The sequence below is a fragment of the Aspergillus fijiensis genome, assembly GCF_003184825.1.
Source record: "Aspergillus fijiensis CBS 313.89 unplaced genomic scaffold BO72scaffold_5, whole genome shotgun sequence".
In the NCBI taxonomy this organism is placed as follows: domain Eukaryota; kingdom Fungi; phylum Ascomycota; class Eurotiomycetes; order Eurotiales; family Aspergillaceae; genus Aspergillus; species Aspergillus fijiensis.
Window position 1 is genome coordinate 193312 of NW_024468981.1, and position 23045 is coordinate 216356.

Sequence of the window (23045 nt, forward strand, 5' to 3'; positions counted from 1 at the left end):
GATACAATGAGATCCTTGCTATAACGGACCGGAGTGGCGTTCTGGATCGGTTCGTTGTAGCCTTGGATACTTGATGTAGTCTGTACTACAGCTTGCGTTGCGAGTGTTGCTTTAGCTCGTTGTTGCCTTGGTCTTCAGGCTTTTTAGCGGTTGAGACCTCGAATATCGATGTGTTTCTGTCTGTCAACATCTTCTGTGTTGCAATTCCCCAGAGAGGGATCGGGTTCTGCATGTATTCATTCTCCGAGTGATCAGGCCATTTGGTCGGAGGTATGTTGCGGTGCGAGTGATGATCCTAGTAAACTGTGCATGGAGAGTGGACAGGCTGCAATGGCCGGGTCATATGGCCGGGGTGGTGTCATCATCCGGGCCATCTGTCTCCAAAGGAAGCATGTGATCTGGAGTAACGGTTCCTGACACCGTCGGCTGAGCCATGGTGGGGAACAGCTCGGCACCCTCAGCTAAGACTTGGACCGAACGAGGAAGCTCACTTGTTAGCGGGATTGGAGCTGTGCAGTCACCCGCGCTTTCCTCTCTTCGGGTACTTCTTCCCTGCTCAGCTTGGAGGAAGCTTGCAGGTGCTCTGTAACCGAAGCTCTACCATGGCATGGCAAGCAACCACTTACAGGTCTCTATGCAAATTAAACCGTGGGCCTGACATCAGAACAGAAACAACACACACGCGAGTCACCCCACCTGTTGGCGTATAGCACGAATGAATCTCTCTCTGGATATTAAAGCTGACCGCCACGAGATGGGTAGATCCTGATCGGGCTCGGACAGGCTCGGATGCATCAGGTCGAGGCCGCATGCGGCGACCATGTGCGGCAAGCTTCTCTCGGCTGCAACGTCTTGTCCAAATCGTCCTCTTCGATAGGTGCGATAATTCCCAAATCCCGCTAAGGAGCAGCCACAATCTGTCGCCTCAATCTTCCACCAGCCAACGCACGAAGGCAATTTCGCTCAAGCTTCGCCATGCGTCCACCGCCTAACTTTCCCGATGCTTGGATAAGGATTCTGCCGTCTGAGGTCACCTGACCTGGGTGCAGACTGCGGCTGCGGGGGAAAACGCAGGATTTCTGGGGGTGGGCTCGATTCCCACTTTCTCCTCGATTCTCACTCAATCACCAGGTTCTTATTAGTCCATTGGCTCTCCGCAAACCAGGTTGCGTGGTACGATTTGAGCCAACCGAAACGAAATGTCTCGGACACAGTTTCCATCCCCGCAAAGAGTGACCCGACACCCAAGCACCCACAGTTCCAGGCTTATCCCAGTTTGGCCCTGGGGCCCCGCATACCCGGATTGAGATTTATCCACAGAAGGCTAATCCCCCGCGGGGTTACCCATCCTCACAGTCTCACGCCTGGCCCTCGCATCAGTCCATCCAATTTCAGTTGATTTCCCTCTCCCTTGCGACTGGTTCGCCAAAACGCCACCAACCCTTTAGCTCCGGATTTCGCACGCCACAACCACCTCCCCTTCCAATCGAACCCTGTTGTCTCGGCGTCTGCCCTGCTTCGGGTAACGCTCCCCTGTCGTCTCACCCAAGATGCTCGCTTCCTGCGTCGGAAAAATTGGCAAAACCCCGGCGGGCAAACACAGACTAGCTCCCCTGGCTGTGAATGCAACCTCAGGCTGGGAGGCGTGCAGGCCGCCGAAACTATAAGACCCGGTACTTACCCTTTTTCCCGGCTTGGCTTTCTCTCCTTCCGTGTGGCACTTTGGCATTATTTGCGCTTGCAGTATGTCGACCGACTATGAGAAATCCAAGGGTGAGCTCCAAGGGGAGCACGTCGACGTTGATCATGTCGAGCTCAAGCAGAACTCTGAGCTCATGAGAGAGGCGTTCGATGCCGAAAATCGCGAGCATGAAATGGGCGTGTGGGAGGCGGCCAAGACGCACCCCTGGGCTTGCTTGTGGGCTTTCATCATGTGTTTCACTATTGTGAGATGATCTTCGGTCGATGATTGCCGGATCGCCGCTAATGCAGATAGGTCATGGAATCGTTCGACATGTTCCTGAACGGTAACTTTGTCGCCCTCGATGCATTCCAACAAAAGTTTGGTGTTTCCGTGGCGGGTTCAGAAGACAAGGTCATCCCGACTCGGTGGCAGAGTGCTCTGTTCCAGGCTGGCCAATGTGGCGCATTTGTCGGCGTCTTTTTAGCCGGTCCAATCACAAATAAGCTGGGATACCGATGGACGACTATAATCGGCCTGATCCTCATGAACGCCACTATCTTCGTCTCCTTCTTTGTAAGTTGTTCTGCATCCTCCCTCGGAGCTACCGTCTGACGCAATTCAATTAGGCCAACTCACTCGCCCTTCTGACCGTGGGTCAAGCTTTGGAAGGTGTCCCATGGGGTTTCTTTATCGCCAACTCCCCGGCCTATGCCAGTGAAGTTGTGCCCCTCGCTCTGCGAGGTGCATGTACCGCGACTTTGCAGATGTCTTGGTCCATCGGTTCGATTATTGTCGCCGGTGCTACCTACAGCTACAACAAGTATGAGAATGAGTGGGCCTGGAAAGCGCCCCTGGCCTTGCAGTGGATGTTCCCGGTCAGTCAACCCTTGCTTTTGTTCCACTAGCGCAAGCTGACCCTTTCAGACACCTCTCCTGATCCTGGTTTTCCTTGCCCCCGAGTCGCCTTGGTGGTTGATTCGTCGTGGGCGTCGGGATGAGGCTCTTCGCTCCATCAAGCGCCTCGGTAAGGAGAAGGAAGAGGAGGCCCACCAGGCTTTGGCCATGATGGAGCGTACCGTCAAGATCGAAAAGGAGCAGGGTGGAAGCCCGACCCTCCTCGACCTTTTCAAGGGTACTGATCTAAGGAGAACGGTGATCACGTGCCTTGTATATGGGGGCCAGAACCTGGCTGGGAATTTGATTGCCAACCAAGCAACCTTTTTCTTCGAGCGTGAGTAATCCCACAGTTCCCGAGACGAAGCATGTGAAGAATGTAATGGCTGATAAACTGCTTAGAGGCTGGCATGTCGTCCGAGCGTGCTTTTCAGCTTAACCTGGTCAACTCGTGCCTCCAACTCGTCGCCAACGGCCTTTCCTGGGTTGTAACCGCCTGGTTCGGACGCCGCACGGTCTACCTCTGGGGCACTGCAACCAACATCGCTTTGCTCTTTATTCTTGGTATCGTCGCCTCGGTGGAACAGAACAACCACACCAACATCGCCCAGGCCTCTCTCGGAATTCTCATCTCCTTCATTTTCGCGGGTACTCTCGGACCGATCTCCTACACCATCATTTCCGAGACCTCCTCCATCCGCCTCCGTGCGCTGAGCACCGCTGTCGGTCGTGCTGCCTACTATGTGGTGGAAATCCCCATGATCTACCTGGCCTCGAAGATGCTCAACACCACCGGATGGAACCTGGCGGGCAAGTGCGGTTACGTCTGGGGCGGTACTGCCTGCGTGTGCTGGATTGTGGCCTACTTCTTTTTGCCCGAGCTGAAGCACCGCACGTACCGTGAAGCTGATATCTTGTTCAACCGCAAGGTTCCGGCTCGGAAGTTCAAGACGACTGTTATCGGGGTCGACGAGAACGAGTAAGCGTGAGTGCACTGCGAAAGATTCTAGAGCGCTTTGTGATTATATGCGCGTGATACCAGCGATGTGATAGTTGATTAATTGATTAATGCATTGTGCATGTATGTTGAGCTTCTATTAAAACTCGTAGTGGGATGAGGCAAGGTATTGTACCACAGAAACAAGATTCAGGATTGCCCTGTTGCTAGTCATAAGTGCTCGTATTGTGTGCCATATGCAAATTGCTTTCTTCGTATCCGGCTATATTCAAACAAACAATGCGGAAGGCACAGGACATACTAGCCCTGACGATTCTGCTCACGGACGGAGTTCGCAATCGTTATTCCAGCTGACCTTACGGACGGCTCACCAATACATGTTGCACTGCATGTCTAATATGAAGAAGATCTCAAATGTCAATGCCCATGTATCTTGGGGCACGCCGAGATATCCCCATTAGTAGCAAGCAAACATTTTGGCCTGACGGGGTGACTGGTGCCCAAGTGCCCAAGGCACCAGTCACCTGGTAGTCTAGTCTAGCTGCCAGCCCAGGCCAGCAAAATGACAAGCAGAATCCGATCTGCCATCGTTCCGCTAGTTACTCCCCAGCCCAGTTGTCATCTCGGCTGGTGGTCGAGATTGAACCAACGATGTCATCGGTAGACTTTGATGGTGCGAACTCTGGTTTCCAGGTCGGGATCAATACTGGTGCAATCACCACCCAGCTTCATGTCGCACCGGGTAAGTTTCCCCCGCTGCAGTGCTCGTCTGTGATACCATCCCCTGGGAAGCAGCAGCCCGCAGTCAGTGCTGGTGCTTGCTCTCAGCTCCCATCTCCTTCTTGGCTCTCCGCTTGATCTCGTCACCAAAGCATCATCGGAAGGCCATCGCCGCAACAGTCGCGAGCTAGCTGTGGCTAGCGAAGTTTAACTAAGTTTTTTAGTTGTCATTTCAGTTCCAACGTATCCACTGACAGCATCGCTCCACAGAACGGCCCGAAACACCGCCCCATCCACTCTGCACCGTTCCGTTCCGTCGCGATCCAGACTTCGTCGATCGCGGGACACTTCTCGACCAGATCCGTGAAAAGTGCTCCGCTCCTGCTTCTCGAATCGCGCTTGTCGGCCTCGGTGGGGTTGGGTAGGTTCTCATAACCCATGGAAGACTGACAGCGTTACTGATCTCTCGGAGGAAATCGCAACTTGCCATCGAATACTGTTACCGAGTCCCTGAGAATTTCCCGAACACGTGGGTCTTCTGGGTACACACGAGTAACGCTGCTCGATTCGAGCAGGACTTCCGGGAGATTGCCGACCGTGTCAGAATTCCCGGTCGCAAAGATCCTAAGGTCAACATCTTCCAGCTTGTTGGGGGCTGGCTCAGCGATGAGAGGAAAGGCAAATGGATTCTAGTCCTTGACAACGTCGATGATGAGTTTCTGGACAAGGCTGCTCCTGGGCACTCAGGCAGTACAACTGGAAAGGTACTCTTGGAGTATATTCCTCAGAGCCGCCATGGATCCATCATCATCACCAGTCGCAGTGCTGCGGTTGCCTCGCGGATGGTCGAGCCAAGAGATGTTATCACGATTGCACCGATGCACGAGACGGATGCGCGACTGCTCTTTCAGAAGAAGCTTGATGTTCAAGAGGATCTTGCTGGCGATGAGGTGGATGAGATTATGGCCGCTTTGGAGTACATGCCGCTTGCGATCGTGCAAGCCGCAAGCTACATCAGATACCGCTCGCCACGATTTTCCGTGTCACAATATCTGCAACTATTCCAGAAGAGTGATCGCAAGAAATTGAGTCTTTTGGATTACGAAGGGGGCCACCTTCGTCGAGACCGAGAAGCGCATAATTCGATCATGATCACATGGCAGATAACCTTCGATCACCTGCGGCGAGCCAGGCCTTCGGCAGCAGACCTGTTGTCACTGATGAGCTTTTTTGACAGACTGGGGATTCCTGAAGCCTTACTCCGACATCGAGAAGACAAAGACAACCATAAGCTAGATCTATGGGAGAAGGGCCTGGCAAACCTGAGTGATGAAGATAGCACATCTAGTCATGATGACCAATTCGACGTCGATGTCCTGACATTGAGAGACTATTCGTTCATCTCCATAACATGAGTAGATGTTTTCGAGATGCATCGGCTGGTACAACTTGCAACACTCAAGTGGCTTGAAATCCAAGGACAGTTTCAGAATTGGAGGGAACGTTTCCTCGATATTCTCCGCAATGCCTCACCAACAAGTGATTACGGGAATTGGGGGACATTGCAGGTATTGTTTCCGCATATACGAATGGCCGCAACTCAGCCGCCCGATACAAAAAGGTGATTAAAAAAGTGGGCTGCACTCGTGTATGAGGCAGTGTGGTATGCATGTGACAAATGGAACCCAACAGATGCAAAACACTTAGCGAGGAAGACTCAAAGAGCATGCCGGGAGCTATTGGGTCCAGATCATCTGGTAACGTTGCAGGCCACTAAAACAGTAGGCGTTGTGCACGCACAGGCTGCGGAATGGGAAGAGGCTGAGTTCTGTGTGTCGAGGGTAAGGGGTTTTCAAGAGAGAAGATCAGGCCGCGAAGAACCTGAGACCCTGAGCACCACAGGCCACCTCTCGCTTATATACCTGAGCCAGAATCGATGCGAGGAAGCCGAAAGGCTACAACTACAGGTGCTGAATACCTGCAAGATCGCGCTAGGCCCTAGACATCGAGTTACATTGACCAGCATGGACTGTCTCTCGCGCATATATCAGTACAGAAGGCAATGGAGAGAAGCCGAAGAGATTCAAGTACAAATAACGGAGGCGTACATCTCAATTTCAGGCCCCGAGCACCCTGCAACGTTGAAGAGCATGGGTCAACTTGCTCCGATCTACCAGCGACAGGGCCGCTTGAAAGAGGCCGCGCAGCTGGGTAGACTTATTGTGAAGAGTTCCAAGAGAGAACTAGGAGCTGAAGATTTTGAGACATTGATGAGCATGCACCACCTCGCAACCGCATGCGGGCAACAGGGTCAATGGGAAGAAGCCAAAGAGCTCCACACACAAGTATTGAACAGCCGGTTGAAATTGCTGAGCCCCGCTCATCCTTTAATACTGACCAGCATGATTAGCATTGCATTTTGCCTCTCACACACGAATCAACATTTCGAGGCCTTGAAATTAATCTCCGAATGCGAGTGCCTGATGAGATACCACTTAGGCCCTGATCATCCTAATACTAGGGATGCGTCGGACGCACTGGCAGAATGGCAAACCGAGACATGGCCATCGAAACCCGGAGAAGAAGAGGTCTCTACCGGGTTCGGCATGGTATCCCAGCAGGAAGGTTAATCATACGGTTGCCTAGACGCTCGGAATATGCTGACATCGTGTAAATCACTTTGGGGAAACAGGCTGACGCGCAATTTCTCTGATCGTGTTTCTGTCCAGACTAAATAACAATGGAATCAATCTCGCGACTCCAGGGACGATGCGAGGGCTCTCTGGCTCTGGCTTCACGGCTCTCAAGTCTGTGAACAAGCAAGCCCGCCCTATCGATTCAGAACCTCACCGAGACAAGCTAAGTATAAGCGTAACAATACTTCCCCGACCGCGAATCCACCACCTCTCCGATCCTCCGCTGGCGATCCAAGACTCCAAAGTCCATCACCGTATCCAGCGTCACCAATGGCGCGTCGGGAGGGTTATAGATCACCGCCGTCCCGTTCAGCGCGTCCCACCGCGCCGCAAAATCCCGCTCCTGCCACAGCGCCCACATGCGATCCACCATGCCATGGTGCAGGAAGAAGGCGGGATCGTGCGGGCTGGCGAAGACATCCAGCATCGCCCCACCGACCGTCGTGTGTCCGCCGCCATGCGACCCGATCAACGTCGCGTTACTCGGGTCCATCACGGCCATGAAGGCGTCCATGTCCGGCGCTCCGAGCAGCATGTCCACGCGCTGCTGGGTGTTGAGGATCTGCAGCGACTCGGGACGGAAGTTCCGGTTCAGACACCTGGGGTTGTAGCGCCACGGGTCCGGCGGGAGGGATCCGTAGGATTTCACGAAGTCGCGACTGAAGGGGCCGAGGTGCAGGGTCCAGTTTGCGAAGGGCCCGGAGGTCACGCATCCGCCGCCGACGCCGGGGGGCAGACACCCGCCTAGATTGGCGGGGCAGAGAGCGGGGTGTTCGACGGTCGAGGCGTTGTAGATGCCGTTGCCGCCGAGGGAGGTCGGGGAGTTGTCGAAGAGGGGGCTCGATGGGAGGTTGTTGTGGGTGTAGAGCGGCCAGTCCCAGTATCTGCAGTATTTATTAGCTTTTGGGGAGGTGGGTGGTGGGGAGAATGGGCATACGGTTGTGCGCCAGCGTATCCGCATTCTTCACGGATGGCTTGCTCCCATAGCCAGGTGAAGTGGCGGTGCCAGGGGAGGAGGAGCCCGTTGTTGTGAATGACGAGGGTGTTGTTGATGTGTGTGCTGTCGGCGTGTTAGAGCTTTGCTGGTCTGGGAGTTGAGTTGCAGGTGGGCGGCTCACATCACAAAATCATCGATGCGATCACGCGCGCCGGGGAATCGATCGCGAGGAAGGCGCGAAGGCCGACTGCGCATACACCACAGGGCGTCGATGTAGTCTGTCCGCTCTTGGGGTTTCAATTCCTGCCTGGCAAGGGTCAGATAATCCTAGAATCCTATCTGGGCACGGAGCGGAGTACCATTCCTGGCGAATTTGTGCGGTCTCTGGATGACAACGCGACTGGGGGGCCGCCAGCACAACGGTGGCGGCAAGCAGGAGAGAACTGAAGATGCGCATCTTTGACCGAACTGCCGAGTCACCCGTCCTCAGGCCGAAAGACTTGCGCGACGACTACGTAGAAATGCACCTTATATACCCCACGGGGTCCAGAGATCAGGCAACCTCAGCTTTCGACCCTGCATGCTGGGTACACAGCATGAAGGACGTCCCGGGTATTCGCAGCAGACAGATCCACCCATGCCAGAGAAGCCAACATTTCGGCGTCTAGGGACAATTCCGCTTCGATTCAGAAAAAGCAAAGCTGGCTATTGGCAATTATTTCCATTAGACGGGTGTATAGTGCATATGATACATCAGATCGATCCTCCCCGCCGCTAGTAACACTCGATACTGTCGATGAAGGGAATCGGGTCGGAGGAGGTGTGTAGGCCTGGGTTGAGCATGGTACTCCGGCCAGTGCAGCCGATCGCACTGGTTGCTGTCAGTCACCTTCCCTCAATTCTCTGGTCCGGGGTGAAGCTTACGTGAATAGTCGACACGGCCGCGACAAGAACACGGTGTTGACCTCCCTGTAACCTGTCAATTTTTGCTCGGAATATCGACGATCGATCGCACTTACTCTTCCGAGAACTTCCAGCAGTCGTTCAAAGGCACCTGCATGGACCGACTCCCCTCCGTGGTCTCGTATCCGACCTGTCTTCTGGTCAGTGTGCGATTGAGGCTTGGGGGTGTGTCTACGCGACTCACAGTGGTCCATTCCATTGCGCTGCTCACCGCCGCGAGGAGCAGCGTGCCCAGGGACAACGACAACGATTTGATGGCAAGCATGGTGGCGGTGGCTGTTGGAGAGATCACCAGGGTCTGATTCTTTGGGGAACAAGAGGCCGATGATGGACTGTCGCGGGCGCGCACTATCTGACACGTAGTATTTAAGCTGTCGAGGGCGCGGCAGGTTAGGCAGGGCCTTTGTTGTGGTTTGCTCACATCCCTTGCGTCGATCGGGCGGCGCATTCCAAGCGCGACCCTGCGTCACGGTGGTGGTCGAATACGAGGTTGTTGATTCTATGGTTTGCTACTCCGTACTGAGTACGGAGTACTGAGGGATGGTTGAGTCCATCAGCAGAGAACTGTTTTGGCCTCGTTGCGACCGATACGTTAGGTCTGGTGTGGTCAGGTGACTGTCGCACACGGCCGTTTGAAGTTGTTTACGGTCGGATCTGAGAGCGAACACGGCAGCTCGACCCCGAGACTCGGGATCCCACTTGATTTACCCCATCTGGGGTTTCAACCTTTAAATTGCCGAGGTTGGGCAGGGTCTAATTGCGGGTGAAACATTATCCTCAGGGCCACAAGAAACGACGTTATATACTGTGCTTATATCTCCGATGCAGAGGTAGTGCATTCTCCATACTCGCATCTGATTTTCTCTTCGCTGCAAAGCAGCTTTTTGCACAGTGCGATGCATGTTGTGCGTGTGGCGATCCAAGCCATCGGAAAAGGGTTGAGTCATCGGGGCGGATAAATATCCGCCACAGTCAAGCCTCAAGCCTTAAGTCTTGAATCAAGCTACCTAAGCTGTGCCATCCGTAACTTAGCTGGCAGCCTGGCAACTTACCACTGTCGAGAGACTCGAGGCAGCGAAACACAATGTGAAGGGCCCTGGGAAGGAAGCTTGGATCCCAAACTCGGCGTGCGGGGTTGGCACGTGGACCAGCTCGACTAAGGCCCAAAACAGCCATCCGGGAGTTTGGCTCGGGAGTTGAAACTCCCTCATCCTCGGCCGGACGGCTGACCACCTCGGCTGCCTCGTCGGACGGTATTATATAACGACCCTGACAGCCCCAGGCGGGCGTGACCGGCAATGTTGGCGGCCTCCTATCTACCGCCGATCCACCGCGTGCTCGCTTGCTGGGCAATCACAATGGGCGGCACTGACCGGGGGATCCACGTCACCCCGTGTGGGCAATCCAGCCCGTTCTAGAGGTCCTTATCTCGGCTAATTGTGGTTTGCTCCCCGGGTTTGGCCCGCTGCGGGTCCGAAAGGCGTGGATTCGTCCCCGTGGGGAGGCGAGGGGAGGGGAAACGGGAGGGTCCGGGGTCGAGGGCAGGGGGATTTCTCTTTATCTCCCCTTCCCCAGGTTGACGTGGGCCTCATACGATGCTGAGAGCTGTCACCCCATCCTCCCATCATGCCATCTATCGAAATGTCGACCTCCTCGCCGGAAGACCTATCCGGCAAAGCACACTCGGACTACTTCGAGACGACCGAGAAAACCGCCTACGTCTCCGATGCCGTCGAGTCACTGTCCGAAGCCCACAAGGCCTACCTGATCGAACGCCATGGCACCCTGGAACTCGATCCGGTGCCGAGTATGGACCCGGCGGATCCGTACAACTGGCCCGCATTCAAGGTAGAACATCTCACCTGGTGCCGTGTCTCGTAGAGAAAGCTGGGGATAATAACAATGAGCAGAAAACCTTGAACCTGGTCCTCGTCGCCTTCCACGCCTGCATGGGCACGTTCACCGCGGCGGCCATTATCCCTGCCTATGAATCGATCTCTGAGGACCTGGGGGTGAGCATCCAGCGCACCAGCTACCTGACCTCGCTGCAAATCGCCATCCTGGGCGGCGCCCCGTTGCTGTGGAAGCCGCTGTCGAACCGCTACGGCCGCCGTCCAATCTTCCTGCTGTCGCTGGTGTTGAGTTGCGTGTGCAACATCGGCTGCGCCCGCAGCCCGGACTACGCCTCGATGGCGGCGTGCCGCGCGCTGGTCGCCTTCTTCATCTCGCCGGCCATGGCGATCGGCAGCGCGGTCGTGACGGAGATGTTCTTTCGCCACCAGCGCGCGCGCTACATGGGGATCTGGGCGGTGATGGTGACGCTGGGGGTGCCGATCGGGCCGTTCATCTTCGGGTTCGTGACGGAGCGCGTGGGATACCGCTGGATCTTCTGGATTTTGGCTATTGTAAGCGAGCCTTGCCTCCCCCCAACCTATCTCTCACTGACCGTTCCTCCAGACCAACGCCGTCGAATTCATCCTCTACCTCCCCTTCGGCCCCGAGACGCGCTACGTCGGCACCGACCTGCACTCGTCAACCACGTCCACTTTCAAACGCGAGTACCTCACCCTCTTCCACCGCATCGACCCGACCCCCTTCCGGGCGGCCGAGTTCTACCACCCGCTCACCCTGTTCACCAACCTCCGCGTCCTGATCGCGGCCGTCGCCTACGCCATGGTGTTCCTGTTCGGGTCGGTGATGAACTCCGTCGAGGTCCCGCAACTGCTGCAGGTGAAATTCGGGCTGAACGCGCAGCAGCTCGGCCTCCAGTTTCTGGGGTTGATCATTGGCTCCCTCCTGGGCGAGCAGCTGGGCGGCGTGCTGTCGGACACCTGGATGAACCTGCGCGCCAAACGCACGGGGGGCCACCCGCCGGCGCCGGAGTACCGGCTCTGGCTGAGTTACGTGGGGTACCTGGTGACGATGGCGGGGATGGTGGTGTTCCTGGTGTGTACCGCGCAGGCGGAGCAGGGGAAATGGACGGTCGTGCCGGTGGTGGGCACGGCGATCGCCGCGTTTGGGAATCAGGTCGTCACCACGGTCATGATTACTTACGCCGTCGATACGTACCCGGCTGATGCGGGGAGCGTGGGCGTGTTCATCAATTTTGTGCGGTCGACGTGGGGGTTCATCGGGCCGTTTTGGTTTACGGATTTGTTTGAGAGTGTCGGGGTCGCGGAAAGTTCCGGGGTGGTGGTGGCGTTGATTGTCGGGGTCAGTGTTCTGCCTACGGTTTGGGTGCATTGGCGGGGTGGGAGGTATCGGCGGGATTAAGTGGTTTATACAGGATTAAATTGGGGAAGGGGGTTGCATGGTAGGGAGGATGTCTTGGGTAGAGTTGGGTTTGTATATAGATGTGCTCGTTTGTAATCCAGCTACGGTTTGACTTGACTTGAGCCTTACTTTAACTCTGAGTTAATATGCTGGATGAAGTAGGTATTCAGCCACTGTCAATAGTAGCTGCTACTCACGCATCGTATGCTCCTTCAGATTCCTCAGCTTCCCTGCTAGATCTCTCCTTTCTCCAACCTGATAGAGCTACGATCGTCCGTATAAAACCCATTCAAACAAGAGCAACCTAAACAATCAAGAGACCCCGCTTCCGCTCTCCAAACTAAGCCTGAAACCTCCTAACCTCGAAGAACCCCTTCCAGCTTCAAAATCACCCCCCCTCCCCCTCTCAACCATGCACACTTGAATGATCAACAACTAGCCCCACTCGGCACATTCGTACACTTGGAACTCGTCTTCCCCCCACTGACACTCACATCCGTCCACGTCCAATCCGAACAACTGCCCGACCCGCACGAGATGAGGATGTTGGTCCCCGAGCTGACCACCGAGCCGTGCACGTTGTCCAGCACAAAGTCCGTGATCGGCACCCCCGTCGTGGGCGTCGATGACGTGTCGCCGTAGTTCTGCTGCACCACGATCCCGTACTTGGCGATGGAGGTGAGCGTGATGTCCTTGTAGGTGACGTCGGACACGGAGCCGGTGGTGTCGATGTTGGTTTTGATGCGGACGCCTTTTTGTCCCTCTTAGTCTTAGGTTTGGGGGCGGGGTTGGTGGTATTGGGGTTGAGTACGGGGTGGAGAAGGGGGGGAGGGGGGAAGGGGAAGGGGACTGCAGGGCTGAGGGATCGGGGCCGGTGGTGAGGTGAAGGGAAAGAGGCTGGGGCTCAGGTAAACGCACCATTATCCGAGTTAATGATCGTCGAATCCACAAACGTCACGTTCTTAACCGTATTATCACTGCGTCCGCCCACCGAACCAATGGACAAGCCGTGTCCACCGGAGCAGTAGCCGCCCGAGAAGTAGATATTCTGCGTGGTGCTGTTAGCCACCACCCCACTCCCCCCCCCCCCCCCCAAACCCAATCGCTTAGGGGTGAACTCACCTCCCCCGAATTCACAGCCACGCAATCATCCTGATTATACACCGTGGCGCCCGAGATCGTGACATACGTGCTCGTGCCGATATCAAACGCATCGGTATTATGCCCGCCATTGTCGTCGCCGTCCGAGTTGTCGATCGTGATATCCTTGAGGGTCAGATAATCCGACCCCGCAACGCTGAAAACCTGCACCGGCGAGTTGACGATCTTCAGCCCGCTAATCACCGAGTTGGTCAGGCTGTGCGCCGCGAAGAACTTGGGCTTCGTCTTGCCCCCGTTCCCGCCCTCGCCGTCCCACCACCGGCTGCCGTCCCCGTTGATGCTGTGCCCGCTCGCCCCGGTGATGGTCAGGTCGCTCCCGGAGACGGAGATCAGGGGGCCGCTCCATTCCTTGTAGCCGAAGGTGGTTTCGCCTGAGAAGATCACCTATCCGTTTATCGTTAAAAGGATGGTCAAAAGGTGAGGTGTGGAGTGGAGGGAAGGGGAGCGGGGGCAATGGCTTGGAGTAAGGAGAGGCTACATGAGTCCCGTCGTTCAGCTTGGTCAGGTCCAGCGTCGTCCCCGACGGAACGGCCACATTCGACAACACAATGGTCGAGCACGAGGTCTTGGACTTGCTGGCTGACGAGGCGCCGTTCGATCCGGAGAACGTGCAGGTCGTCGCGCGCTTCGCGATCTCCTCGGCCGTGGGCGGGGCCGTGATGGCTGGTGGGGCTGGGCTGGCGAGGACGCTCGCGGCCCCGAGGGCGAGCGAGACGAGTAGAGTGGTGTTAAGGTGCATTGTTGGATTTGGGCCAAGAGGGTTCAAGCTTCGGGTTGTCTTGGTGGTCTTGGTGGTCTTGGTGGTCTTGGTGATCTTGGTGGTGGTTGTTCGAGGGCGCGGGTGGGTATTTATGCCTCTAGCAGCGTTCAAAATTTGATGCACAGGAGATGTGATGGTGTAGGACAATCATGCAGGGTCTACCACCCCCGCGTCGCGATTAATGGTAAGTGGTGGAATAACCATTTTTGCTGGGTGGATTGGGGTTGTTTCAACCCCGTGTCGAGGACGAAGTATAGCATGCTGGGAACAGGAGCCTGCCATGGAATCCAGTGGTTCTCAGCTCGGGCTGAGTTGCCGCCAGGGCAATCCGGGGAAGTCGCCGACGGAATGATATTCTCCAGGGGCTGGTGGCTTGGTTCGCTCTTCCAGTGCGAAACGACTAACCTCCATCCCAGACGGAGGACGGCCCGTGTGAGGGCGCGAACACCTTATAGTCCAGCTCGCTTAGACGGGGGTTCTGCGTAAAGAGGGGGCATACAGCGACCCTGGTTCATAGTTTGCGGAGGTATAGGGGGAGGAACGGCACTAATTGGCGGAATCACTCGCGGGCGGCGGACATTTCAGGGCTGATGACGATGTTTATTTTTCTCTTGGCTTCACGGCTGGGACTCGTCTTGGCACGGTGGTCTTGGCGGAGGAGCCCCTGAAGATATCAGGCTATTCCACAGTCATCAGATGGATGTTGATCCATGGTTCAGTTCGAGTTGACGAAATAGCCTTAGATAGGTGATGTGCCTCTCCAATCAAAAGAAATGTGCTAGCTCAAAGTATGCCTAATTGTATGCAGTTCATGATGGCTGGCCAAAAAAAGAAAGGTCGTGCCCGGGTTCGAACCGGGGTTATTGGAATGTTTCCGAGCCCGAAGGCAAGCGAGGTCAAAATCCAAAGTGATAACCACTACACTACACAACCTGTAGTCGGTGCTGCTGCTCGCTTTAATAGGACATGTAATCAAAGACTTGTTTTGCATCATGTTTGGGAAGCTCTTTGAGGCACTCGTCAGTCTAACTTAGTAGGTACTGTGTCCTATGACAATTGCTCTCGCTTGATTTTATCTCGAAAACAACTGAAGCATCATGCTCAGTCTTCGCTCTATGATACCGCAATACTCGAGAATGTATTTCCGCGGCAGCGAGTCAGTTGGATTCCCTGCCGAGACCTGTCCGGCAACACACCCTCCCATCCCAACCGGAGGAAATGCTGCAACACAAGCCCTCTACACAAAGAGCTTGAACCCTCCCGGCACACCCGTCTGAAACAATCCCTCGGGATCATACTTCCGACTCGTCCGCCGCAGCGCCGCCACACTCTCCTCCCCATACCCCCAAATGACATCCTGGGCTGCATCGGCGTAGTTCATATACTTGAACGGTCGATACACCCCGGCATCTTTGGTGAGTCCCTCAATCGCCTCGGTGAGCGACTTAGCCGTCCCGTGAACCAGCTCTGCATCACTCGGATCCGGGAAGAAAGCCACCAGCAGAAAAATGACCAGTCGATTGTCGGCGGGATCCAGACCCAAGCTGTTGCGGGCGTGCAGGGCGGGGGTGGGCTGGAAGCTGATGTACCAGTTCATGTTCTTGACCCCCGAGATTGAGGCCACGGATCTGTTGTACAGGTCGAAGATGGCCGAGTACACGGCAGGATCGTGGGCGAAAGTGGTGGTGTAATACATTGTGCTATTGGAAGTGTCAGCATCACACAGAAATTCGGATCGAGGTTGTGAATGACAGGACAGACCTAAATCCAGAAACCTGGTAGCTATCCTCCTCGACGGCGAAGTCAGACATGTTTGTCACTCGCAAGGTGTTATACAGCACCGTGCTGTTGTTGATCAGGTTTTGATAGACGGCGGGGTACGGGCGTGGCTGGGCGTATAGCATGATGAGGGTCGCATGGATGGCCGCATGCTTGCTCGTCCACCCGTACGACTCGATCAAGCCCGCGTGGGGGTCCAGGCCTGCCGGCTCCATGAAGTCCGAGTACGCGGCCAGGAGGCGCGGCGCCTCCGTCCCGGGGTATGCGGTGAAGCCCGCCCAGTGCTTGCCGAGCGGGTGCGTCCGCATGGTGAACCGGGTCACCACGCCGAAGTTGTTCGACCCGCCTTTCAGGGCCACGAAGAGGTCCGGATGTCTGTCGCCGGAGACGCGCAGGATCTCCCCGCTGGCCACGACGATCTCGTACTCCAGCACGTCGTCACAGCCCCATCCGGTCGTCACGCTGGGGACCCCGGTGCCACCGCCCGTCAGGAAGCCTCCGGCCCCGATGGCCGCATCGCGTCCCCCCGTGACGGTGATGTTGAGCGGATCCAGGACCTGGTAGACCTGGAGCCAGCGGGCTCCTGCTCCGATCTGCACGGTCGCACGGTCGGAACTCACCTCGACGGTGCTCATGCTGCGGAGGTCGACGGTGACGCCGTCCTGAATGTTGGCTGCACCGGCAAACAAGCCGTGTCCGCCGCTGCGGATGGCGAACTGCTCCCCCCGCTCGCGGTGCGCGACAGCCATGGTCTCAACAATGATCGAGACATCTTGGGCGGAGGTGGGTCGGACCACGCACGCAGGATGGACGTTTTGTTCTTGGTAACTGAAGAAAGAACCGATGGACTCGTTGTAGCCGGGACTGTGGGTGGGAGACACCAGTCCTTGAAGTTGGGAACTGAGGAGGGTGCAGGCCGTTGGATTGGTAGCTGGCTGCTGGTTGTAAAACCTTGCAGCCGCCCACAGCCCAACAGCACCGGCTGCATACAAAACAACTGAAGCCATTTGGGGGCGATTGGGCACACAAGAAAAATAATTTAGGTAGGCAGAAAGGTAAGCTGGAGACGGAGGGAATAGTAAGACTTGGTAACTTAGATGTACCTAGTAGAGCGCAGGATTCAAGCATCAGGAAATGAATCGTAAGCCCTAACCGCCGATCATCACGTTTCTTTGTTTTGTGCATCCAACCAAAGCCGGCCACCCATGCAACCACAAAAGTACGGATTCACTAGTTCAGCCAGAGAGAGAAAGCAAACATGGCACGATCACTTCCGATTTATCCGACGGATTACAAGGGTGAGATCCTCTCCCTCCAGGGGTCCTACGATGCCTGGGCTGGGGCGGGACCAGTCCGCACGAGGAAACCGTCCGCGGTCGGGGTGGTCCGGCCGTATCTTGTGTCAGCGTCTTTTCTAGGTCTAGGTTCAACACTAAACACACGGCACCAGGACTTACAAGGACGCGCTCCCGGCTCGTACCGTCTTTCCGCCGATCGCACTTGTCACCGCAATGTCGCGCACCATGGGACTGGCCATTCTTAGACGTAGCACCTCCGAGAAGAGCGAATCCAGGTGGGGACAATGCTCGACGAGATATCGATGATCGACCTGGTCGCCTGTCAAGGCAGGTTGGATCTCAACCCGGATCGCGTCCAGAATGCTTAGGTCGTACAGGATGTGCGCAACGAGCCAGAAGGCAGTTTTGAACATGTTTCCCAGAATCCTGTTTTCGTTTGTGGTTAGGGAATCTGAAGTGGCAATCCCAGCGGCACAGAGCTACTCACGCCCAGGTCTGTAGCATAAACATGCAGCCAATCTCATGGTCGTCGAGCTTGTCCTGGCGGAGGACCCCTTCCACCGCCTGAACCCACCAATTGCCCTGCTCTCGCTGCTCTTGCGGTAGGATGAAGTACTTTGCGAAGGTGCCCACCAGATGCCGTCGGGCAGTTTGCATGTCCCGGCCGAGGAACGCCGGCAAGCCGAAGATGAACTTCCAGTTCACCCTTTCCCACACCATATACCATCTCACAACGTTCGGCTCAATCTCCCAGAGAACAGATTCATAGTACGCTTCTGCTATGCCTTTCACAAAAATTTCAACGCACACGCTGTGAAGAGATACAGCTCGGACGGACGCAGGTGCTGGTATCGCCCTAGGAGCAAGTGCTTTGAGGGTGCAAGGTGCTATTCCGTCGGCGACGAGGTCATCAAGACTTTTGCCGGGTGAGAGATGTTGACGGTATAAAGCCATCATAGTATCCGTGCTGTGCATCCACCGGGCGCTATTGACATTGTACGAGGCCTTGGGATCGACGTCAAAAATGCGGTCCACTACTCGGCGAGAAATACCGGCTCTGTGATAGAGTTCCTTGCTCATCAGGTCACGATTGAAGCTCACGGTGTCTTTGTAGAGTTCAGAAATATGCTTCGGACTCGAAACGATGCATACTTGTTGGCCGCCGACAACCATGGAGAACGGTTCTTTCGTGTCGTTGTAGTATTTTCTGGGATGGTCAGACTTGGCATTTTCATGAGCTACGGATGTTGAAGTACGCACGTTGCGTCTGCAATTGCTCCATTGAAGTCCTGGAAGAATGAGCCGGCATGACCTGTAGGAAGATCAATACTGCTGGAATCAATTCGAGTTTTGGGAGAAAGGCCTATCCCAATCTTTCCAGATAAATGATAGTATGGATTCGGAAATTCTGAATTGCAGTGAGAAGACTTACATGCATCGTCCCCCATCCTCGGTGGAGGAAGTATCGACTATTGTGAAAATTCTGTCGGCATCAGCAAACTCTACCTTCTCAATCCGCTCTGGGGGCCATTCGCCTAATTCGGGAGCTGCCAATGCTAAATGGGGCGTGACAATCGACCTCCGGGGCCTGAACAGTATTGATATAAACAGTGATATATACAACTTGCAGGTTGGAACCGGGTTGACTTGGAATGAAGTATACCAAGCAGTTGATGGATATGATCGGGTGGTGATAGGAGGTCGGACTGGGTCTGTGGGTGTGGGTGGTCTCATCACCGGCGGTAAGGCCTCTTTCTCCAGAATTCGTGATTGTGTGTAAACGTGCCTCTGAAGCCGAACAGGAGGCATATCAGCGTTCTCCCCGGTGTATGGATTTGCCCGCGACAACGTGCTCAACATGGAAGTCGTTCTTGCCTCCGGCGAGAGCGTAAACGCCAACGCGAGCCACCATGCGGATCTCTTCGCTGCGCTCAAGGGTGGCCAGAACAACTTCGGGATCGTCACCCGCTCCGACCTGCGGTCTTTCCCCCAAGGCCCATAATGGGGCGGCGGAATACAGTACGATATCTCCACCGTCGAGGAGCAATTGGCGGCGTTCACGGCCTTCAAGAACCCCGCCAATTTCGACCCCTTCGCCGAGATCAAACAGAGCTATCTGTACTACGGTGCCGAGGATCAGGGATCCGTCTCCAACATTATGTACTATTCGAATGCATCAGCTGCCATGGCCTCTTTGCAGCGGTTTACGGACATCAAGCCACAGGCGCTGAACACGATGCGCATTTCCAATAGCACGGATTTCAGTGCAGAGCTTACACGCTACCAGCCTATGGACCAATAGTAAGTTTCCCCCCTTGATCTCTCTTTTCTCTTGTTGTTTGTTCTTGTTTTGCTTTTTGTTCATCTCTCGTCGAGTGTTGTTCTTCGCTGAGAGCCGGCGCGCAGTGCCGTTCACGCAACGGCAACCTTTCGGGTCTCGCCCACCATCCTCAAGAAGGTGTACGACGCGTGGAACGCGACCAACTTGAGCATTGCGGGGGATGTTCTGAACCTGACCAGCGTGCTCGTCTATCAGTCCATCCCTGCGTTGCAGCCGGCATCGGCATCGCCAAACAGCCTCGGGATTCCGCCGGACAGCCATCCGGAACGGAATCAGGTTCTCTGCCTCGTGTCCCTCTATTGGCCACTGGAGAAAGACTCTCAGCTTGTCCAGCAAGCGACCCAGTCCATTATCAGGGCAGTGGATGCGCTGACCGCGGAGGAGGGTGTTCAAGTGCCATACCGGTACTTGAATTACGCGGCCTCCTGGCAAAGCCCGATCGGCAGTTACGGTCCGGCCAGCGTGGAAGTGTTGTAACGCGTTGCTTCAGCATACGATCCCAGGGGTGTCTTTCGGCGTAATGTGCCAGGAGGCCTTAAGCTTTTTGACTAGTAGCTGCGATTTGATGTAGATTTGTATATGAAAAGTAACCAGATGCGCGAGTTCTGCGTGGCTTCTATTTGTACGCTATCGCAACAGCATCATAGACGCTCGGCAGGTTTTGGTGTACACTGCCTGTCGTGGTGCCATGACTTCACCGAGTGGCTAGTCGATAGTGTTAACAAAATCCCATGTTCTCTCACCCCGACCGGCCTAAGGAAATCTACCTCGCGCAACCACGCCCTACACACGAAATTCCCACAAATGCTCCTTCAACCTCATGTCAAACCCCTCTAACCTCTTCTCGAACTCATCCGCACCACCCCCCAACATCTCCTTCCCAACATTATCCCTCACGAACCTTGCAAAATGCCCCCTCGCCCGTCTCTCCACCTCCAAATCCCTCCTTCGCGCCCCTAACCCCGAAAGACCAACCAGAAAATCCAAATCCGACGTCTCCGTCGCATCATACGGCACCGGATATCCCCACGGCTTCGCCTCGCGATCATCCACATACCGCGTAAACGGGACCAGAACCTCGCGATACCCATACTGGCCGCCCGTAGGATCAAGCACCCATTCCTCACCGGAGAGGCGCATCGTCACCACCAACACGGTATGCGGACACCCCGTCGGGTCAGGGCCCGGGACGAGTCTCGTCGGACGAGGTTTTTTTCCGATCTGCAGGTCCATGAATTCGATTCGCGTGTCCATCCCTATCCCCCCATGTCAGTACACATGACCCAGGTCATCAGTGCGGGATCACGGGAGGAGTACATACCAGCCAAAAGGCCCCTTATCAACCCACTCAACAGCGCCATCGCGGCAGTACACTGGTTCACGCACAGCGCCGCCTCTCTTTCCTCGGGCTTCGTGGTAAGATGTTCCGGGAAGTGTACGCGGGTCCCGGGGTCTCTGGCCTCCTGGTGCAGGTAGAGCGTCCCGTCGCGGAGGTCGATCTTCGTGAGGGCGATGTCGTACAGTGTCGTGCGGTAGGTGAGCAATGCTGTTTTGAGGACGCGGGCGGCGCGGTGGAGCTTAGTTCGCTGCGCCATCACTCTGCAGACGCGTTTGTGGACGGGCCAGTGGCGCTTTTGGCAGGCGCGGGTGCAGTACGCGGCGCTGATGGTGTGGCCTGGTAGGTAGGCCGGGGGGTTGAGGCAGCCGGCGCAGTGGAGGGTGGCGTTTAAGCCGCAGGCTGCGCAGATGGTGGGGGTTGAGGTTGGCATTTTGATGGTTGTGGGGTTGCTGGTGGGTTGTGGTGATGTGTTTGGTGAAGGTGGTGATGGGTTCGATGGTAGTGGGGTAGAGATACAAGGTGGTGGGATGTAGGAGAGGAGGTGTGGTTTCCTCAGTAGATGTGTTTGTGGGCTCAGGCTACTTGTATGGTAGTCGCCAGTGTATGGTCTGGCTGTGAGTTTGGCAACGCGTTTGCTTCATTCACCGTGGGTGGGAGGGCATTAGTAGTGTTGAGCTGCTACATCTGTCTTACAAGATACAGTATGTAAAGTAAAGGTCCACATTATGTACTTACTACTGTGCTATTAAAACTTATTAGTTACATTTTTGTAAGTAGAAGCAATATACTTTAAGATAACATGTGTATATTCACACAACTTCATATTAGCAACGTAGATGTAGCATTATGAAGCGGGCCTTAGGCTACAAGAGTCCCAGCTATTGCAGCCTCGCTACCATGTCTTCCGAATCCCTCATCTCATGTTTCACTACTCGGAACTTCCCGCACAAGTCTGACAGTCCCATTAATCGGATCAGTCCATACCTCGTCTCCCACTTGGATCGGATTATCTGGATCTTCAGCGATGACGAGGTGGAGATCGCCATCCTCATCTTCAAGGGTTCTCAGACTCACTGGCTCCCACTCCTCTGCCTGATCACCCGCCGTGCTGTTGTCAGCAGGCATTACATCTTTATCGGATTGCTCCCCTCTGCGCCCGAGAACAAAGTTTCCACCTCGAAGATGGAATTAACCCGCGTCGTTCGTGCAGGTCGGCCTCTGCCCGCAAAAATATCTAGGGTCCATACTCGTCAGTTGCCGGCCTGATCACCAAGGAAATGAGGACTTACGCTCCCCCGTAGTTACGCAAGGTGACCCCATATCTCTGACCGTTCCGGATTCCGCTGTTGCGGTAGAACGCGGAAAGCTGACCTCCCTGGCGTGGGGATCAGAGAGGCAAGTCAGTTCGCTGCTCCAGTCACGGGTTCAGTCATGGACTCAGGATACTCATTCACATACTGTCGTTCTGGCTTTTGGGAACACAGCGCAAATTGGCTCCTGCTCCGTCCTGCCTGACACTGGCGAAGGGATACTCGTCGCATGAGTTTCCAAACCTGCGGTAGGGAAGGTTGTTGTTATTGCAGGGGTTCCTGCTGCAGCCCGACGCCCTGCGACGGGGGGCCTGGTTGGCCCTGTTGGAATCATAGGTCAACGTTCGCGTCACGCGATTGCATAGGACTGCCTAGTAAGCGTTCTGGTAGGTTCCGATGCTGTTGGCATAGTTCTGCGAATAGTTGATCTGCGCTGCCACCTCCACCACCACCAGAACGAAGAGCAGGGAGAAAGCCGAGGGGAGTTTCATGTTGGGGGTTCTGTTGTGATCCCGATCTTTGGCGGTAGAATCGGCATATTATGCTCGTTTCTTTTAACGCAAACCACCGCGCCCTTTATATTCATTTCTTAGTTCATGGCAGGCCACCCTCCTGGGTACATCTCTTGGCCTTGTGCTTGTCGGGAGGTACAAAGCTCAGCTGACGGCGCGTTCGGATCTCCATCATGAGTGTTTGTCCTATCATTCATTTCGAACCAGGCTGTACTCCCCGCTTGTATCATTAGCACTGCACGCTTTTGAAGATACTCTGCCAGTCTTTGTGGGAGGTAAAGTTGACTGTGGGTCGATGTCTTCTTTGATGTTTGTTGGCCATAGTCTCCCCATGGCATAGGATTCTGGAAGACCTGTGGTGTCAGGGTCACCGCTGACTGCAACTACACAACTCAAGGCCTCATATATCATCTGACAGAC

The 23045-nt window shown here is 55.3% G+C and overlaps 11 protein-coding genes and 1 non-coding gene across 12 annotated transcripts; 5 read left to right on the plus strand and 7 right to left on the minus strand.

Annotated features, from left to right (window-relative positions):
• Positions 1-1745: 1745 nt before the first annotated feature.
• On the plus strand, positions 1746-3561 carry BO72DRAFT_465317 (maltose permease; the record flags this gene model as incomplete). The annotated part of the gene is made up of 5 exons (XM_040946701.1): positions 1746-1946; positions 1997-2257; positions 2311-2559; positions 2609-2915; positions 2981-3561. The coding sequence occupies 5 exons, from the start codon at positions 1746-1748 to the stop codon at positions 3559-3561; spliced, it is 1599 nt and encodes a 532-aa protein (XP_040805396.1).
• Positions 3562-4187: 626 nt separating this feature from the next.
• Positions 4188-6886, plus strand: BO72DRAFT_465318 (putative kinesin; the record flags this gene model as incomplete). The annotated part of the gene is made up of 6 exons (XM_040946702.1): positions 4188-4278; positions 4527-4677; positions 4729-5629; positions 5687-5824; positions 5891-6097; positions 6485-6886. The coding sequence occupies 6 exons, from the start codon at positions 4188-4190 to the stop codon at positions 6884-6886; spliced, it is 1890 nt and encodes a 629-aa protein (XP_040805397.1).
• Positions 6887-6967: 81 nt separating this feature from the next.
• Positions 6968-8393, minus strand: BO72DRAFT_483080 (tyrosinase family protein). The gene is made up of 4 exons (XM_040947771.1): positions 8249-8393; positions 8071-8196; positions 7890-8012; positions 6968-7836 (listed from the first exon to the last, which is right to left on the minus strand). The coding sequence occupies exons 1-4, from the start codon at positions 8344-8346 to the stop codon at positions 7116-7118; spliced, it is 1068 nt and encodes a 355-aa protein (XP_040805398.1). The 5' UTR covers positions 8347-8393; the 3' UTR covers positions 6968-7115.
• Positions 8394-8550: 157 nt separating this feature from the next.
• BO72DRAFT_524346 (uncharacterized protein) lies at positions 8551-9192 on the minus strand. Its single transcript, XM_040949864.1, has 4 exons — positions 9037-9192; positions 8909-8982; positions 8814-8858; positions 8551-8760 (listed from the first exon to the last, which is right to left on the minus strand). The coding sequence occupies exons 1-4, from the start codon at positions 9115-9117 to the stop codon at positions 8664-8666; spliced, it is 297 nt and encodes a 98-aa protein (XP_040805399.1). The 5' UTR covers positions 9118-9192; the 3' UTR covers positions 8551-8663.
• A 1211-nt stretch (positions 9193-10403) lies between these two features.
• BO72DRAFT_444447 (putative MFS multidrug transporter) lies at positions 10404-12149 on the plus strand. Its single transcript, XM_040943810.1, has 3 exons — positions 10404-10700; positions 10763-11257; positions 11310-12149. The coding sequence occupies exons 1-3, from the start codon at positions 10479-10481 to the stop codon at positions 12123-12125; spliced, it is 1533 nt and encodes a 510-aa protein (XP_040805400.1). The 5' UTR covers positions 10404-10478; the 3' UTR covers positions 12126-12149.
• A 404-nt stretch (positions 12150-12553) lies between these two features.
• Positions 12554-14025, minus strand: BO72DRAFT_474591 (glycoside hydrolase family 28 protein; the record flags this gene model as incomplete). Its single annotated transcript, XM_040947276.1, has 4 exons — positions 12554-12876; positions 13044-13173; positions 13248-13670; positions 13765-14025. The coding sequence occupies 4 exons, from the start codon at positions 14023-14025 to the stop codon at positions 12554-12556; spliced, it is 1137 nt and encodes a 378-aa protein (XP_040805401.1).
• An 855-nt stretch (positions 14026-14880) lies between these two features.
• On the minus strand, positions 14881-14979 carry BO72DRAFT_t46. The gene has a single exon. It is a non-coding gene; the product is annotated as a tRNA-Gln (tRNA).
• A 38-nt stretch (positions 14980-15017) lies between these two features.
• On the minus strand, positions 15018-16957 carry BO72DRAFT_444448 (FAD-binding oxidoreductase). Its single transcript, XM_040943811.1, has 2 exons — positions 15808-16957; positions 15018-15746 (listed from the first exon to the last, which is right to left on the minus strand). Exons 1-2 carry the CDS (start codon positions 16830-16832, stop codon positions 15284-15286), a joined length of 1488 nt encoding a protein of 495 aa, XP_040805402.1. The 5' UTR covers positions 16833-16957; the 3' UTR covers positions 15018-15283.
• A 373-nt stretch (positions 16958-17330) lies between these two features.
• BO72DRAFT_444449 (uncharacterized protein) lies at positions 17331-18732 on the minus strand. Its single transcript, XM_040943812.1, has one exon. It carries the CDS (start codon positions 18294-18296, stop codon positions 17607-17609), a length of 690 nt encoding a protein of 229 aa, XP_040805403.1. The 5' UTR covers positions 18297-18732; the 3' UTR covers positions 17331-17606.
• On the plus strand, positions 18517-20016 carry BO72DRAFT_465323 (FAD-binding oxidoreductase; the record flags this gene model as incomplete). The annotated part of the gene is made up of 5 exons (XM_040946703.1): positions 18517-18865; positions 18926-19083; positions 19144-19424; positions 19530-19937; positions 19968-20016. 5 exons carry the CDS (start codon positions 18517-18519, stop codon positions 20014-20016), a joined length of 1245 nt encoding a protein of 414 aa, XP_040805404.1.
• A 133-nt stretch (positions 20017-20149) lies between these two features.
• On the minus strand, positions 20150-21460 carry BO72DRAFT_516262 (zinc finger MYND domain-containing protein). Its single transcript, XM_040949576.1, has 2 exons — positions 20786-21460; positions 20150-20720 (listed from the first exon to the last, which is right to left on the minus strand). Exons 1-2 carry the CDS (start codon positions 21231-21233, stop codon positions 20248-20250), a joined length of 921 nt encoding a protein of 306 aa, XP_040805405.1. The 5' UTR covers positions 21234-21460; the 3' UTR covers positions 20150-20247.
• A 240-nt stretch (positions 21461-21700) lies between these two features.
• BO72DRAFT_492226 (uncharacterized protein) lies at positions 21701-22365 on the plus strand (the record flags this gene model as incomplete). Its single annotated transcript, XM_040948268.1, has 3 exons — positions 21701-22013; positions 22105-22202; positions 22288-22365. The coding sequence occupies 3 exons, from the start codon at positions 21701-21703 to the stop codon at positions 22363-22365; spliced, it is 489 nt and encodes a 162-aa protein (XP_040805406.1).
• Positions 22366-23045: the final 680 nt, after the last annotated feature.